At 30.2% G+C, this 19,603-nt stretch overlaps 1 protein-coding gene across 1 annotated transcript; it reads right to left on the bottom strand.

The window, feature by feature from the left end:
* Positions 1–7,289: 7,289 nt before the first annotated feature.
* Positions 7,290–14,876, bottom strand: LOC111613357 (N-alpha-acetyltransferase 60-like; the record flags this gene model as incomplete). Its single annotated transcript, XM_023354703.1, has 5 exons — positions 7,290–8,089; positions 9,885–10,122; positions 10,189–10,285; positions 13,624–13,753; positions 14,830–14,876. Coding segments are annotated over 5 exons (630 nt in total), but the record flags the coding sequence as incomplete, so codon positions are not given.
* Between the last annotated feature and the right edge of the window lie 4,727 nt (positions 14,877–19,603).

Genomic DNA, 19,603 nt, shown 5'->3' with positions numbered 1-19,603 from the left:
CCGATAAAAATTGTTTTGTACATTTATGAATAAAATAAAATTTTCGTTATATTCTCTTCTTTTCCTCTCCTCTTTCCACATTTTCACTTTTCCGACTGTTATATATAACAGAAGGAAGTATGGCGATCGGTCAAAAATTGACCCTCTAAGATTTTTACATTTTTTGGACTTAGGAGATCTTGAAACGTCCAGAAATGCAAAAAATTCGGGGTTTTTTCCTGCATGTACGTATGCGTGTATGTTGGGGGGCACGATTTTGTTCACTCTGTTTGAAGCTTAATTCATGATATTGTTTTATTACAAACTTCCAACTTTTTAAAATTATATTTCGCTCATTAAATTTGAATATTTTTTGTTTCATTATAAATCGTGTACATTTTTTCTTTTTTCCTCATCTGTCTTAACTGTTAGAAACATTATTATTAATTATAAATTAATCTAAAAATGAGCAACTTCAATAGATATCGAATCTTTAAACAGCTAATGTATTAAAATCTAATAAATTTTATTAAATATAAAAGTGTATAAAATATACAATCGTGAAAATTCCAAGTACAAATTTAATTGTTGAAATAATTATAATTTCGGTTTAAACACACATCGACTGCAAAGTGTGTTTGGTTAAAATTCAACTGAAAATGCTTTATTCTGTGGTGAAATGTTTTACAAGTAGAACTTATAAGTTGCCTTGGTTAGTTATAGTCGTTTAAACAATAGCGTAACACAGTTTTTTATTACACACGTGAACACTGCTTAATGTTTCGTTCTCACGTTTGACATGATAGACGACACTGTCGATGTTCTATGCACTTTAACCGAAGTACAAGAATGAATCTCGAATGGCGTCAAAGTATGTCCGTAAATTGGGCAAAGAAAAAATCCCTATCGAAAAGGAAAGTCAAGTCCAGTTGATTAAGTCGTAGCCGGATGAAAAATCAATTCCGGATGAAAGTGTCATATTCAGGTGAAAGGCCACTTCCGGTGGCTGTGTCACGTTCGGTGGAAAGTCGAAATGGGCGTAAGAAGGCTTCGACAGAATAAAGGTTTGTGTGTTCCAGCAGAAAATCAACCTTTTCTACCAAGATCTTTTACGCTCGATGCATTTTTTTACCATTTCTTCGGACTCGTTTCTGTCGAGTCCCGTGTTACCTGACCGTGTCTCGACCGTCCATTTTGCAATTTCAGAATATCGCCGCTCTAGATAATGGACGACAGATGAAGCGCTGTCTTCCGGAGTTATCACCACTACCCTTTGATGTCGGGTGTATACGACTTGCGCTGTTCGCTCCCTCCTTCGCATCTTTCGGAAGCACCCGTATCACACCAGGCGAAGACCAGGCGCTATCCTCGGGCTCGGTATGACCCGAAATTGTGCCTTGTCTTCAATTCTTTCAAATTATCCATTCTGCAAAAAAATGAGCGAATCTTGTGAGAACAACTTACATTAATTAAGAAATATTTATACTCTAATCTGAGTTGTAAATTTCTAATGCAAAAATGATTGTTTTAATTCCTTGAATATTATAATAAAATATCAATTTATTATATATTATAATTTTAATATTTTCGACGATTTTTAATGTTTGATAAAGAGATTAGTTTATAAAAAATTCTACTAAGCAGACCTCCTCCTAATGGCCCTTTTAATGATTTTGTTTATAAATTAATTATAAAATAACTGCACATTTTTAAAATTTTAACATATTACTGGTCAATCGGGTATCACACGACACGACGTAATGAACACTATCACCTGACTATATTTCGCGATTACTTTTAATCTATTACCTATTATCATGGTTATTAGATAAAGTAGAGCGGCATTTTCTGTCTAGAGCCGCTTTTGCTCACAGTACAAAGCGGTGCCCACTGATACAAAAGGTGAAGAAGATATTAATTGCTAAAACAGACTATGGCGAACATATGAAAAATTTTAATTTTAAACATTAAAATGCTAATAAGGAATGAAACAAGGAAGATGGTCGAACACTAATAAAAGACGATATACATTCTTTTTTGCGGAGTATTGAAGAACGAATAAGAAATTTACTATGGCTTTCAGTTGACTTTATAAGCAGCCAGTTATATACTGGACATTGCAACAGTAATGACAACCAGAGCCGGCTCTACCATAGGGCGAACGGAGCAGCCGCTCCAGGCGCTAAGTCCTAGGGGGCGCCTCAGTGGTAAAGAAAATTAAAGGGTATAAATTAGGAGCAACCAAGAGGGGCGCCATAATAGGATTTCGCTCCATCCTAAAACTTGGCTCGGGCCGGCACTGCACCGGGGAGTGTTCTTCTGTCCACTACATCCTTATCAGATGTTAATAGTTGGTAAGTGGTGAGGGTTATTTTATAAAGGATTTTTTTTGTTCTGGGCCTTTCCGACGCGTCGAAAAATATTGTGGGGGCCGAGGGGGGAGAAATAAAAAAACACGATAAACGATAATAGGTGATATATATCGTCATCGTCTCCCTTGCCGTCTGCCGAGCGGTAACAATCAACATGTGGAAGCAGTTGAGTCAGAGATAGATGCTTCGTTTACAAACAACACAACCGTTTATTAAACACGAAAGAAGCTTACAAGATTTCCTCGATCTTGGAAATACTATGTCAGCTGCGGCCTCTGGATCTTCCTCTCCTTTCCAAGATAGTCCCACTTTGAAGAAGTGTCCCTTGTTCACGAATGAACAATTCCATCAACGACTCCGGAACAATGCGGTTGACTTCCATTGATGGAAAGATGTCGATCTGAGGTTGGGAGATGGAGATGAAGATGGGCACAAGACACAAACAACAATAGATTTGTCACTTGAAACTTTCGAGAGAAGAAGCCGTCGTCCTTGAATTTCTGGGGTTTTATCCGCTTTCCTCCGATTCCACTTTCCCATTGGTCTCTTCTTGTCATCAGGTGACAATTCGAAACCTTTCGGGGACACGGGAGAGGTCAAAATCGACGTTTAATTCAATCTCTAACCAGAGATGGTCGACGGACTTACATTCTTCTATTGTTTAAAAGTTAATTTTTTATATGAAAACACGACGCTATTTCTAACTACTATATTTTTTCATATTTGAAGGTTAGACTATTTACAAAAATATCAAATTTTCGAGTCTATCTTAATCCTTTTTATACACTCCAGAAGTAACAGTTAACATGGGTTTTATTGAAGAATATACTTCTTAAAACAAAGGTAAACAATAAGTAAAAAAAATTCACAAAGTTAAAAACGATCAAGTGTCAGCCTTCTGTTTTAGGTTCTGACAGTTTAGTTTCTTCATGTTTTTAATGTAAAGTGTCAGAACCTAAAACTGACACTTGATCCTTTTTAACTTTGTGAATTTTTTTTACTTATTGTTTACCTTTGTTTTAAGAAGTATATTCTTCAATAAAACCCATGTTAACTGTTACTTCTTGAGTGTATAAAAAGGATTAAGATAGACTCGAAAATTTGATATTTTTGTAAATAGTCTAACCTTTAAGTATAAAGAAATATATCCTGAGTAATTACAGAAATACTATATTTTTTCTTTAAAACAAAATTATTTTAACACAAATTTTAGTGAGGGTTCAGACCTGTCCAGAGCCTCCCACAAAAATCATAATATGCAATAAAAACTGAGGGTTCCCATTTTTACCCATTGTAGTGCCATCTCTGATGAAACTGATAGCCCCTTGAAGTCTAATGTTTTTTGTTCAATTAATTTTTTTTTTGTTGGATGTATATTTTTCAAGTTATTTCAGTGGATTGATTAAAAAAATATTGACGTTAATAGGATGAGGTTCTCAATGCCATCCATATGTATACAGTAAGATTCATTTTAATGTTCCAACTTACAATGGGATTATCATAAATTGAGGACTATCTGTAATTTTCTTTCACCCATCTTTGCTGTTGGTATTATCGGAAGGTGGTCAAAATTCAGACATTGTTCTGGATATTTTAATTTTCAGAAAACAGAATCAACATGTAAACAGAATTTTTCTTTATTTTCTGTTTGTCTTCAAAAATACTTATGTACTCAATTTTTCCAACTGATGATTAGGCCATTATATCACATTTCTCAGCTGGAAAAGGAAAGATTTTATTTTCTATAGTAATTTTTCACAAGCTGGCATAAGGTTTTAAAAGTTCTGCTGGAAAATATTTACTTCAAGAAAGGTGAAATTAATAAGCATAAAAGTGGAATGTAGAATTTACAGTATGTAGCCACTATAAGCAAATATGCTGATGTGGAATTAAGCCAAGATGGAAGAGATAGTTGAGAAACAGGACACAGGAAAAGACAATTTAAGAAACTAGATTGAATTTAGAATGCCAAAATCTCAAAGAAAATAAAATATATCTAACAACACAGCAAGAAGTATATTCATGGAGAATATTAAAAGCAGATGAAAGAAGACTAAATGCAGTCACTGAGATTCATGCAGAATATTGTGTATAGATAAAATCAAAAGTGAAAAAATTAAACTAATAAACATAAAGAAGGCAATTATCTTGGTATGGTCCCATAATAATTACAAAATACATTATTTCATGGCTATCCTTGGCACTAACTATAGATGAGGAGAGAGGAAGGTTGAGAAAAACTATGATGAAAGTGTTCTCACTATCTTCATTTAGTGAGTAGTTTCAATTAAAGTGGCTGACAGTATTGTTTATATTAAAACTACATAGAAAAAACTAAAATATCTTCACACTTCCATCATGTCCAATCACCAGGAACAAAGTCTCTCTTTACAGAGACAACCTTTTATTAGTGAACACCTCTGTGAAGTTATGTAAAACAGTTTAAAAACTTCCTCATATCCAATCACCTGATAGTGTGAAGGAGTGTAAAGATGTTTTGTTTCTCCTATGTATTTTTAACTTAATAATAGTTTATCCATTTCTTCAATTTTACAATAATATTAATAATGGAAATAATTTTATTTGGTCAGAAAAATACTGTAATACAGTATTGAAAAGGATAAAATACATCATTGTGTTGCATACATTTTGATATATTTTCATCAATTATAAAATGATCTCTGATTATTTTGTAAGAATGTTCTGAATTTTGTATGTGAGGCTCTGAACGCTCACTAAAATTTGCATTAAAACATTTTTGAAAAAAGAAAAGAAGCTAGAAATATCTTTTTATATGAAAAATGCAATACATTCTTCTATTGTTTAAAAGCTTATAAGTCCTAAGATCAATCCATCTCTCAGTTGGGATCAAATTAAACAGCAATTTTGACCTCTCCTGAAATCTAAGTTGATAGGGATAAAAAAGTGGATATATTGTATGTAATGTAATATAGTGGAACCTCGGTATACAACCTTAATCCGTTCCTGGTGTTTGGACTTATACCGAATAGGACGTATACCAAACCAACCTTTCCCATAAGTAGTAATGTAAAAATGATTAATCCGTTTTCATGTAAAAAAAATGGCTGGCTTTAAACACCTCGCTTTCCTGGCTAGTTCCTGCTTGATTTTTCATGAGATCAGCATGTATCTTTTTAGCTTTCTTTCAAATAATTGCTTCTGATATGCTGTTGCCAGCACAGTTTTTCAGTTATCCAAAGCAAAAGCAATTTCTCAACATAATCTAATGTTTTTGATCTCTGTTTAGAAATTGATTTAACCCCTTTCACAACATTAGCAAATTTAATAATGTCTATTTTTCACGATTGTCGATATTGTCGGAATACGGTATTCAACAGTTAAATCTCGAACACGCATGCTACCTTCATATTTCTCAACAATCTCTTTTTTCAGTTCCATTGTGATTCTAGTCATTTTTTTTATTTTTCTGTTGCCTTTTTGCAATTCATGATTAATAAAAATAAAATTTTATTTACAAATTAAAATCAGAAGAAATTTAACAAAGTCATAAACTGTGGCACCGTGAACTTCTAGTCTGGTCTAATACACCGATAGTGCTACTTGTTCATAGATGGCGCGTGTAATTGAATTAAATTGTATACCGAGCAAAATTTGTTTTGTCCAAACAGGACGTATACCGAAGTACCACTGTATATTCATTTTATAAAATTCAAAAAATGGATTTAATAAATAAATAAAAGATATATGAACATTTTTTGAAGCTATTTTAAAATCTTTTTGAATAATTTGAAGCCATATAGCCTTGACCGACACTCCTCATGTTGTTGTGCTTTGGTGCTTGCTATCACTCACACCTCAATGCCTGGGTGGGATGAGACCCCACACCCCCTAAACCAGTGTTTCCCAACCTTTTTTGTGCTATGCCCCACCTAAGCCTTTCTAAAATTCTCATGCCCCCTAACATATACAGTGGCTATACCAGGCATGGCCAATATATTGCCTGTCTGATGAATTTATGTGGCCCGCGATTAATCTTCCAATATTAGCTACTCAAGTCCGAATAGCTCGATGAAAAATTCTGATGCCTAAAAAAAAAGTCAACAACTCATTTTCAAATTGCCCCCCTTAACAATCGAATTGCCCCCTTATGGGGCGTGGGCCCCACGTTGGGAAACACTGCCCGAAACCATATTACATCAAGTACTCTATGAACAGTCAAGTGGGCTACTCAAAGCCAGCATAGTCACCTGGGTTGAATAGTTAAGCATGATAGTATTAGCAGAGTGCATGGCATGACTCCCAATTGTGTCCTGGAAGTAGGCTGATTTCCAGGGCTACTATATCTTGCAAAGTTATATGTAAAGGCATTGTTCCTATGGGCATGCTCTACAGCTCTGTTTAGGTCCCAACAGTGTCATTCACATCTGCAATTGTGCCATTTTTAGACAAACTTAGTTTGATAAATCAAACAAAACATTCTCTGATATACATTTTGATATAAAGGCCCTAATATTTAATAGACAAAACAGACATTTATGGCAATGTCCTAGCTTTATTAATTATCTAAAATATTACTACTAGTCCTACTTGTTAGTAAAATATTTCAATAGCTACTAAGAATAAGATTAATATGGGCAAAATATTTTGTATTAGTTTTATTTTTCTGATTTAGAAACAGTTTGATTTTAGTTAAAGATTTAGCAAATTAATCAATTTAAATTTTTGTAAATCATAAAGATGAGGATTTAGTCTTCGTGGATGATTTAACAACTTGTACTACAGATAGCAATCATCCACAGTTTATGACATCTATCTGTATAAATTTATCATTTATGCATATTTGAAATCCTGATTAACATGATTATGGAAGAGTCACAAGAAGAATAACTGTATTTATAATGGACAATTTTTTATTTATCATCATTTTGTTTGAAAATAAATATACATAACTCAATAACAAAGAAAAGTTTGAGTTTTATTAAAAAATATTTTCATATAGTCTCAGTGATAAGTGCATTAAAGCAGCCTCACTATCTAGTCTCATGAAAATATTGTAATTATAAATATGTTGAAAATAATAATAATAATAATCGTATACAGTGGAAAAAAAAACATTTAAAAATGAGAAAATTGCACTTATCACAATTCGTTAGGATCGTTTTCAATACAGAATGGCATACGAAATACAAGTTTGCTTTATCAAATGGAATCATTCATTATATTACAATAGAACTTTACACATAAATTATGAAACTAAATATATTTACATTATAAGCATATCCTAATTGCTATAAGCAATTTATGGACTTAAATAAATTGCTCTGCTTTGTTTCTTTATGGCATATTTGCGTGGTGATATATAATTTAATTATATTGAAATGTATACAATTAACCTATAGAAATAATTAAAATTGTGCTAACATCTTTGAAATTTACAAAATCTCAATCTGCAAGTCTATCACAAAATTAATTTATGCAAATTTGAGATTAATAATTTATTATATATATATATATGTATATATATATTTATTTACTAATGTAGATATTAAAAAAATGATATTCTATCCATCTGTACATCACCAATTTTTACTATGAAGTCAGCTTTTGCATATGTAGTTTTTTTTTTGTACATGCAATTTTAAGATGTAAATGGCCATAATTTTGTAATTAGCCTTCTCATCATTTGCAACAGATGTTTTGGTAATGAACATACTTTCATTTGGAGAGCCAAACTACTCCAATGCTTGATATAATCTGTTTCTTTTGATTAAAGATAATAGAATTATTAAAATAATATAAATGGTCAAACCCCACTTATACATCTCTCAATTGTATAGTATATTTTTACATTAAATATTTTCTGCATGGTACTTTATCCATTATAAAACACTTTCAGTTATATGATTTCACATTTATACATCATATTTTTGGTACTCTATAGCACTTTTTATTCACTTTGAAATGGATAATCCTTAGAATGAGTCTTCATTCTTTCACTTGACTGGAGTTTTGGCAGGAGATGACTCATACTGGTGTAGTATGTCATCAGTTATCATTTCACAGAATATATTGTATAAGTGAGAAAAATGTACAAGTGAATATTTTTTTTGTTATCTTGAAAAAAATATAAACAGGGTTTGACTATATACATATTTTATATTATTATAATTATTGAAAATTTATATACAAAAATACTTTGATTTTTATATTTAAATTAACTATATGATTCTAAATTGAGCTAGTATTTAAATAAAACTAAATATTGTCAGCAGAATGGTCACAGTGGCAAGGTGCCTATTCTTCTGGGGACCCAGGATCAAATCAGAATATGTCAAAAAACCCCAGGAATTCTTCAGGAGATAGTCTATATCAGTAAGTTAGGTCCCATCCCTCTACCCATCTAGCCATTATGGGCTTAGGGAGAAAAAAGGGCCATTTTAGTACCCTCCCACAGGTACAGAGTAAAAAAAATAAAAATATTGTATTATTTCAAATTTAAGAGGTACCTTTTTTTCATATTTCCATGTTTCCAAACTTAAGTTAGAATAACCTGAATTTAAGAAGACTGCCATATTACTCATAATTTTTTTCCAGAGAAGAATAAGCTTACAGCCAAATGTAAATAAAATCACATATTCCTCTATTTAATATAAAAATATTTAGAATCTGAACTTCTATTACTAAACAAATGCAGACAGTACACTTGCAAGGCTTATCAACTGCAGACAATATCTGGAAAGCAAGTAGACTAAAATCAGTGATGTAGCTAGAATTCTGCCACCAAGGTGGTCCTTGAATTTGCTGACACCACAAAAAACACAACATAATATATTATCAAGTGAAAATATAGCCATAGGAAATACCTAAGAAAAAATTAGAACACTGCTCTCAATGTTATTATTGACTAAGCACTTAAATAGGTAGTACAGTCAATAATACCATCTACAACAGAACACAGTCTTTAACATTGTCAGAAATTTCCAACAATAAGCATTTTTATAGCAAGATATAATATTGTTTGACATCTCGCATCATTCTACTATCCCTACAAAAATTTATCTTTTCATTGCAGTAGACAAAAAGTAACCCAGAGTGGACTGCCCTCTCTTATCTATGCTACTGCTTGAAATATTTAAATGCTTTAACATGTTTTGCTTGTTAAATAGAAATTTATTATAAAGATGGAAAGCAGCATTTTAATGTTTTATGACAAATTCTTTTAACTATATTTACTTCTAATTATCACTCAATATTTTCTCTGGAAATTACCGTTAAAATTTGGGTGAATCTTAAATTTGAAGTAATAAAGTAATTTGTTTGTTTAAACTTAATTTGTAAGTTTTATAAAGAAGAAGAATGATCGAATTCTTTCTTTTTGTTAAAGCTTTTATCTGATCCTTAATACACACTTTTTAGAAGTTATAAAATATTATTATTTGTTTGAATGATTTTGGAAAAATTATAATTTCTATTTTATAACTTCTAACAAAAGAAGTGTGTAATTTTTCTATATTTAAATAATATAGTAAATCACAATACTGAAAAGGATATAGTAAAGTCCACGGAGGATGACCACTATTTATGTAGAGGACGTACGAAAATCCATCTTTTAGGCTACCATGGACAGAATAATACAGAGGAAGGTAAGAATGCAGTCGAAAGTTTCGATGTTCGTAGAATCTGATTGCTGTCATATTAGTAGTCAGTACATGTAAATAAATAGCTTTACAATTGTTCTCTTCTGGATTTGTTGTTAGGTGAGATATTAAGCTATCTAAAAGGAGAGTTGCTAATGACAAGTAAAATAGATTAATATTCAGTAATAAACATGAAATAAAAGAATAGAATTTCTTACCAATTCCATTTCGACGGCATTCTCTGACTACTCCTAAAGTCAATATGTAAGCTACTTCAGTATTCTTTGCAAAATGTGATGATAAAAGTCCTTGGTCCTATTTAAAACAACAAAATTTTAAAAAATTATTATATGATTTATTAACAAAGATAATTTAAAATAAGTTTTTTTTATTATTTGCTTGTTATTTATAAATAAGAACTTCAAATGAAAATCATATCCATAATGAATATAAAATGGAAATATATACAAAATGTGCACAATGAACAAAAGAAAGTTGTATAAAAATCACATTTATTTCAATTATAAAAAATAAAATGATAAGATTACAACAAACAACTGAAATTTCATCTGGCATGTTTATTTTCTATTACCTCACCTGATATAATGAATCTGATTTGAGATAAAATATAATCATGTATAGAAGATACACAAAATTAACGTGAAATCCGCGATTTTTACGCCGATGTCGGAAAAATCTTTGTAAACAACTCTGAGGAAAAACCCACTCTTGGTGAGAAGTATATTGGAGGTCACCGATTGTTTTCACATTAAGGTGGGAAAGTTGACACTTAGTTGATCGGAATGCACCATAAGTGTCAACAGAAGTCTATCACGTGACTCATTTCCCACGAATAATGTATAAAAGCTCGAGTTTCTGGAAGCTCCGAGCGATCCCTCAGAAGTTATACTTGGTAGATGTGCCATATTTGTCTCCATACTCCAGACCGAAAAGACATACGACCAACCACAGCCATTTGAACTTCCATCGCCATTAATAAACGTATTCAATGAACACATATTACACATATCCGCATAGAGGTATTTGTACTTTTAGAGCTTTGTGAACTCTCTCTCAGACTAGCCGGGAAAGCTATTAAAGCATCCCTTTTGTATAGTGAACTTATTTAATCGCATTTAACCTATGTATCGTAGCTTAGTTATATAAATAAATGCTTGTTTAGTTTTTAAATCTGTCTCCTGTCTCTGAAGGATACCTGCCGACTTACTGATGCACTCCCCACTCAATTTTTTGCCCTCCTAGCCATCCGACAAGCCGAGAACAGGTTTCACCAACCTGTTGCATAGTAAGTGGTCATTTGGGATGAGCCCAGTGGCCTACTGCTAATCTCACATTAATTTGTAAGAGGATAAAAATTTCATCTCCTGTAGGTTTTTACAAGGAAAGGCCTGTTATAAATGTATGTACTTTCATTATAATGAGATTATTTCATCACATTAAAGTATGTTCTTTTTAAAACATTAAAATTTTTATTTCTAAATTACTCAATGCATCTTTAATTATGGGTAAAGTTGAAGGAATGCTAACATTTTTGCATAGTTAACAGGCCATCTTCAGGCATAAATAGATGAAAGTGGAAGAATGCCAATGTGGATTAGAAAGGAAGATGGGATAAGATAAACATGTAAGGAAAGATGGACTTTGACAATGACAATTAACATGTAAAACTAAGGAGATATTGCCAGGCAGGGAAGTCCTTATCCCTTCTGTTTAAACACTCATTGGTAATCATATAAATTTCATATTTCTATGCTGGGAGGACGCGAAGCAGTTCTGATGATTCTGTCCATCTGCAAATCTACTTCAGTACTCAGAAGCTGTATCTTATATATACTATTTCGAAACTGGTTTCCTCATTGAATAAGACAACACACACTCTATTACTCCACTTGTCATCTGTGAGGTCATCATCATTCTGTAAGAGGCAGTAGAGAGTTGGATTGCATCTGAGGGATATGAATTTATTATTATTATTATTAATAGCAATGAACCAGAAGATAGATTGAAAAGTTTTGGAGTATATCCATGTGGAGAAGAAACAGGCTCGCTTACATTTAGATGCATTTAACTTCACCCACTGTCAAAGATGCATTGATTAATTCAGGAGATTAACTACAGGGACTAGTTTATCCTTGTTTTTTTGACTTCTTTTAACCAAGATGTCATGGACCAATGTTATGTTTTATTAAAATTAATTGTTGTTAACATAAACTCTTTCTTTTCTGTTTTGTACTATTTAATTTCATAAACTGACATGTTTTATTTTATCAAAATCAATGTTAATACTTTATTACACTATAGCACTAATGATGATACAATGTAGCATAGAAAAACAAAAATTTATAAAAATAAAACTTATAAAATATTTACAATATAGATTTATTTTAGATAAATTCTAAAAATTATACTTTCATACCTGGAACAAATCTATTCATATAATCACAAAACAGGAAAATATAGAGGATAATTTTATAAATTGATTTTTGTATTCTTATTACAAATATTTGGTTAAGTAAATAGTACATTAGTTTGTTTAATTATTTATTAAATATTGTAATATATTTTGTCGATAAATTTGAAGTAAATAAAATAAATCATTATAACTTAGAATTAATTTACTTAGAATAATGTTTTGTAAGTTTAACTATTTCAAATAAATAATATATAACAGCATTATAATTGTTGGAAAACATCTCATAAAAAATTATTATAAAAATCATCAAAAATTTGAACAGCAAAAGGATTTTGTTCTTTATATGCAAGTTAAAAACTCTACTTTTTTTAATAAAGGATATCTTAAAAAAGGTTGGAAATAAAATTCATATTAAGTTTTGAGATATTAATATGTATAGTAACAAGCAGTTCTCAAGTTATATGCATAGTTTTAAAGAATATTCATTTCAAATAAATAATTATAATAGTTATTTATTGCATTTTTCTGCAATAAAAACCTTTTATTAAAAGTATATGAATTTTTGAAAGAAAGTGTAATTATTACAAAAATTATTTAAAATGTCTTCTACCTGCTCTGATACATGCTTCTGCTCCTATCACTTCATTAATTTTGGTAAATCTCTTCAATTCAAATCATCATCAGGATTTTTCAATTTCTAGCCTTTCCTAGAAATTTCATTATTATTAACCCCATTCTAATAACTAAATCCTTCACATGGATTACACAATATTTTTTGTTTTTTCACATATAATGTTTGTTGAAACTTTGCTTATACAATACTTCAAGAACAATTTATTCTTAGGCATATGTTTACTGGGACTGATTTGCTAATCCTGATCCTCTTAAAACTAATACCTCTTCAACAAATAAGGTAGAGTTCCAACTAACCAAGACCCATTTAACCAAAGTTCTGTATTATCCACGATGAAATTTTTAAAGGAATGATAATTCCTTTAAAAATTTTTTCTCTGATAGATTTTTAAACTTATGAGAAGTTTAAAAAATCTAACAGCAAAAATATTAATCATTAATCTTATAAAATTTGAATGTAAAAGAAATCATTTAATCATAAAATGATAAATTATAATGCAATTTTTATTTTATAGCAGCAACTCTTCATAATTTTATATCAAATGTAAGTAACTAAAAACTTAAGTATTAAATTTTAAATCATTACCTCTCTGTTACATTTTGATTGAGATTTAATTTCTGCCACTATTAATCCTATTATCTGTAACTTGTAAACTGCAGCCAGAGAAAAAAACTGCTGGCTAGATGTAATTTCTTCATACCAATTGTCTGGATATCTGTAAAAATACACCAAATAATTGATTTTTGTTTTTATGCACAAGAGTTTTCTTTTAAAAAACATTTTACTATATAGAAAAATTTAAAAATTTTGAAGTTTAATTGAACAAGACAAAGTTTTATAAGGTAAATTAAAAGTTGTCTAGAGTAAATTTGTTATAAGTACTATATTTTGATGCATATAACCTGGAGTAATAATGAAATCTTTGCATAACCCCTCCACCACATACCCTGTGCCTATGGAAGCGTATCCATTGCTTCATATATGCGAGTTTATTATTACAATTTGAAATCAGTGTATAACTCACCCCATCACATAATGTACACCCCTTTAAAATGATCTTTTAAATACAGTCAACTTGTAGATTATATGCATGAAAATCTAGTGTATAAATAAAAAACTTTACATTCATAGACATGCAAATAAATAATTACAGCAACTGCAAAACAGTTATTATTTTAGTTTTAACACCTATTAAGTTGTTAAGACTTATTTTTTATCCATTGGTTTATTTTTTTTTAAATCTAGCAATGAGTTGCCTAACTTTCCCAACTTTTATGAGATTTTTATTATAAAAATTTTATGTATTTTTAATTATTATAAAATGGCAAAAGGGGTTAATTTTGAGGGAAGGAATGAGTTTTATAAACAAATGTGAATGTTAATAACTAAAATATTAATCGAGTTTTTTTTGTCATTTATTTTGCTTAATATCTCGGGATGGGATAAAAATTAAGAAATGAGACTTAGCATGGTGGCTTATACATGACAAGCATTGATGCTATTAAATTTTGATGGTGAAAGGTTGAGAGGGGTCATGTATCTCAAGAGGAGTAGGACTTAAGATTTTATTCGTTATTAAAATTTACATTTTTTAATAAACTCATCTATACCCTCAAAGTTAAACTTTTTGCCATTTTATAGTAATTAAAAATATAAAAAGTTTTTAACAAAATCTGAAAACAGATGGCACCACACACAATTTTATATTTTTCTTAATAGTATATGTTTTTTTTAATAAAAACTCATAACAGCTGAGAAAGTTACGCAAATCTCATTGCTGGATTTTTTTACTTTTTTGGATTCAGGAGGTCCAAAACATGATTTGCAAAAAACTGGGATGGTCAAATTTGAAATGATTCCAATACTTTTCCTTGTTGAGCTGAAATTTGAAAAAAATTGTTTTATCTATAAATTCCCAATGTTGACTTGTATGATGTACATACAGGTGCAGCCACTACTAATTTGAAGTGGAAAGCATATATTTTAAATTAAAACCAAGATTAAAAATTGCAGCCTAGCATTGTGATGACATCACAATAAATAATTGCTCATTATGTATGCATAACAGCAGGGAAAGTAAAAGGTAAAAATTAATACTTCTGCAGATTAAAAATTCTCTTGCACTTATTGAAAATGAAAAAGTGAAATCTTTAAAATTTATATTCACATTCAGAAATTAATATAATTATATATAATATGGTTTCAAATTTCTTCAATCTCAACTAACAAAAATATAAAGATTGTTTTCCAAGATGTAAATTTTTAAAAGTCATGAATTTGTAATTAGTATAGTGTAATTTCAAAATTTCTTGGACTTTTAGAAATACAATGCATTGAGTCTATGGGAATTAAGTTAGAACAAAAATAAAATTGAAGTTTGTCTTATCTAGTCTAAATATACTAGATACTTCGATCATTTATACATTAATATATATAAATAATAGAAGTTAAGCATGTGGTTATATACACTGAAGCTGTATAACTAATGTCAATTGCATTGATTATACAGTAGAGCATCAATTATCTGACCCCCGATTAACTGTCACATTGGTTAACTGACTGCATTCTAGTTGGCAAATTCAAATGTCCACCAGTGATGTGGTGCTACAATATTTGGCTGTGTCTTGGCTACTTTAATATTATTTTTGTTAAATTTTTGCATGTTATAGCTGGCAACACTGGCTTGATCATGAAAGGGAAGCCAGTATTTAAATGATGCTTAATTTTCTAATTATGAGTGGTTGTTTGTTTTGTGAGCAATAAAATAATTTTAAAATAATTTTTAACGATACAATAGCGATGATTATTATTTAAAAAAAAAATTGTTAGGCTTAACATTGATGAAAATTCAACGCGAAGTAGGTTAATAGTGATATACTAATATACTAATTACATGAGATATACAAAATGTGATGTATATGTATATATGTATATATGTATATATATGTGATATACTAATATACTAATTACATGAGATATATAATAATGTATTTTTTCATACTTTTCGGTTATCCATTTTTTCAGTTATCCAACCAACCCCAGTCCCCAATTCAGTCGGATAATCAATGCTCTACTGTATATATTAATTTAGACTGAATCAGTACTAAATTATTAGTATTATAAAGTGAATTTATCAATTCAATTTAATCTAAATTATTAGATAGTCCAGTGACATCAGATAAAATTATTAATATATATTGTTTAGTTTACTGTAATGATTTATGAATATACAATGGGTGATCGGTTAACGAACATAATCCGTTCCAAGACTTTGTTCGCTATCCGAATTGTTCGTTAACCGATTATCGATTTACCATAGGTTTCTATGAGAATTTGATTAATTCGTTCCAGAGACCCCCAAAAATAAAAAAATATATACTTTCTTACTATGTTTATTTATATGTAATAATAAAAATACATATATACACAGTCTTGCATTTTTATTAGTCATATTCTTTCCGTTTGTGGGGGTTAAAGAATCTGTCTAATGTCGATCGCTTTTCTCTCTTCTTCACGGTTTTTCGTAAGTAATTAATAGCATTGTAATTGTAGAGACCCCGAAGCCTCAACCTGGTTTGGATGCCATTCGAAGACCGTCATTCTGACATCCTCCTACTTCTACAAAGAATCTCTAATAACAGATATTGGCATTAATCCTCTTTTTCAGAAGAAAACGTATCTCGTCAAGTTTCTTGGTGTTCTTCATTCGAGAGTTCTTGGCATTCTTCTGTCGTCAGATCCGTTTTAGGTTACATTACGAACTCTTCGATGACCTGTTTACCTGTTACGCCATATTGCCCAGAAACATTAGGCATCTTCTGCTCACTCTCTACCTTTGCTATTATACTCTCACCTTTTGAAAAGAAAAACAGACGCAAAACTTAACGAGTGCCTACCCGACAATCTCGCAAATACACAAAAGAATTGTTTTGTCAGAAAAATAAAAGGCTGGAATTACAAGGGAGAGTTTCAAAGTTCGGAGGAATACTATCTGATCGGTATATACCGGCTTGAGCGTCGATGTCGACATCTCCCACACTCTGAAAAGTTTCTAATTGTTGCCCGAAGACAAGGGAAGACAAATGGGTATTCATTATTTTACGTCGCTTCTTCTTGTGTTTGTTCTGTGGGGTGTTTGTTATCCGATCATTTGTTCGTTGTCCGATCTGTTCGTTAACTGATCACCCACTGTATTTTACAAATAATGATGGACAGGTGGCTTGATGCTCTGATAGACCAGAGGTCAAGGCCAAGCCAAGAATTTCAGGAATTTCTTAATGTGCATTGAGTTAAAAATATTTTTACAAATAATAAAATAAAGGAAAAACTTTAATCTGTTATATATATTTTTTCCTACTAATTTTTTATGACAATGTCTCAAGAAATACACATTTAAAGAAAAGAATGGAGTGAATGTAAAACAAAAAAAAAGTTGCAAAATTTTTTTTTTGTTTTACATTCGATATACAAAATGTGATGTATATGTATATATGTATGTATATATGTATATATGTATATATATGTGATATACTAATATACTAATTACATGAGATATATAATAATGTATTTTTTCATACTTTTCGGTTATCCATTTTTTCAGTTATCCAACCAACCCCAGTCCCCAATTCAGTCGGATAATCAATGCTCTACTGTATATATTAATTTAGACTGAATCAGTACTAAATTATTAGTATTATAAATATTGTAATAAATAAAATATAAATAATTAATAAATATATAATTCATAAATAATAAATAAATATATAAAAAAATAAAAATTGTTATTCTTTATTTATAATAAAGAATAACAATTTTCTAGAATATTTTTTCTATGTATTGATAGTAATGTTACCTATACAAAAACAGTTCAAAAAGTTAAGCTGCTGTACATTTGCAAAAACTAATTACTTGATATACTTGCACTCATGACATATTTCAATGTCGTTACTCTAGATGCATTAGAGCATATTATAACAAGGCATGTCTTTTCATTCAATTCCCATAGGCTGCCAAATAAAGAAGTATATAATATAGCACATATTTGATATAGATCTGAAGATGAACAAAGAGTAGCAATTAAATTTTGTTAGAATGGACAAATCTAAAAATTTAATAGCTACTCACAGAAAACCTTCAAATTGATTCAAAGAGCATTTAAGGAACGTGCTTTATCATGGGGACAAGTGTTTAACTGGCATAAGAAATTTCAGAATGGACAAAAGACAGTCAAAGATCAAGTAGCATTATGACAACAGTGGAAAATAAGACTTCATCATAAACCAAATATGGTTGTGACCTGTAAAGAATCATGGTTTCGTTATTTTGATCTAGCAACAAAATTGGAATGTGTTCTTTGGAGCCATCCTAGTAATCTCTAACTAAAAAAAGGTAAAATTGAAACAAAGTGCAAGCAAAGTTATGGCCTAGTGTTTTTTTTTTTTTTTTTTTTTTGAGATAAAAGAGTTTCATCTATGATGACTGCATTCTGAGAGAGAGAACTGTCACTGAAGAGTATTATTCAAGGATCCTAAAAAAATCAAATAAAGAGGAAAATCACAAAGAAACATCCTGATTATACACCAAATGATTGTATTCTTCATCAGAATGAGACCATTCTATGACTGTTCAACAAACCATTACTGACCTAAATATCAAGTTAACAGCCTGTTCACACTGAGCATTTCAATCTGGATTGTGACCAAGGTCAGAGACTATGCTGTGGTGCAACCTCTCTCAACCGTTTCAATCATGACTGAAATGAGGTTCAATTGCGATAGACTCAAGAGAGTTCTTAAAACTAGTTTCAATCATAAGAGAGATCCCACAATCCCACGTGCGCAAGAAAATACAATATGGCAGCGGAACATGTGTCAGGCTATCGACAGAGAAATAAAAAAGATATTTGGAGAGACGATGAGATCTGTCTATTATTAGATATATGGCAAGAAAAAGTATTTATTTCTAATCAAAACTTCCATTTTGTTAGTTGGTATTCGTGACTTATTGTGTAATTATGTCAGTTTTATCATTGTTTGCAATAGCCGGGTTCTTCTCAAAGACCCGGCTATTAACTAAAAACTTTATTAAATTTCAAAACTCAAATTTAATATATTCTTGACAATTAGACTTAATAATTTTATAATGAGTATAAAATATTGTGATGACAACTTACAGAATATTCTATCAAATTTCTATTTATATTATTATTGTTATTAATATTCCTTAATTTGTTTTCTATAATGAATATCTGATTTTGTATTGATTAAACTCGCTTAAATTTACTTAACTTTATAAGAAAAAGCTTATTTAAAATGTTACTTATGATATCCTGATTTTTTTGTACACAAAATATCAAGGATAATAAAAGTGTGTTTTGTTCTGAATTTTGCAAAATACAATTTAAAAATCTACAATAAAATGTAGGTTAATTAACAGTATACAGGAAATACAAAAAAATGAATGGCTAACTCTAAATAAAAGAAACTTGTACAGATTTCTTCATTCATAATTGCAATCAATTTTATCAGTTATAATCTACAAGTTGTTAAATTAGTTATAAAACTGT

This window comes from Centruroides sculpturatus, unplaced genomic scaffold (assembly GCF_000671375.1).
Source record: "Centruroides sculpturatus isolate CEXI.00-Female unplaced genomic scaffold, Cexi_2.0 scaffold1911, whole genome shotgun sequence".
Taxonomy (NCBI): domain Eukaryota; kingdom Metazoa; phylum Arthropoda; class Arachnida; order Scorpiones; family Buthidae; genus Centruroides; species Centruroides sculpturatus.
Note: the sequence above shows the minus strand (reverse complement) of the source record. Positions and strands in the feature narration are given on the sequence as shown.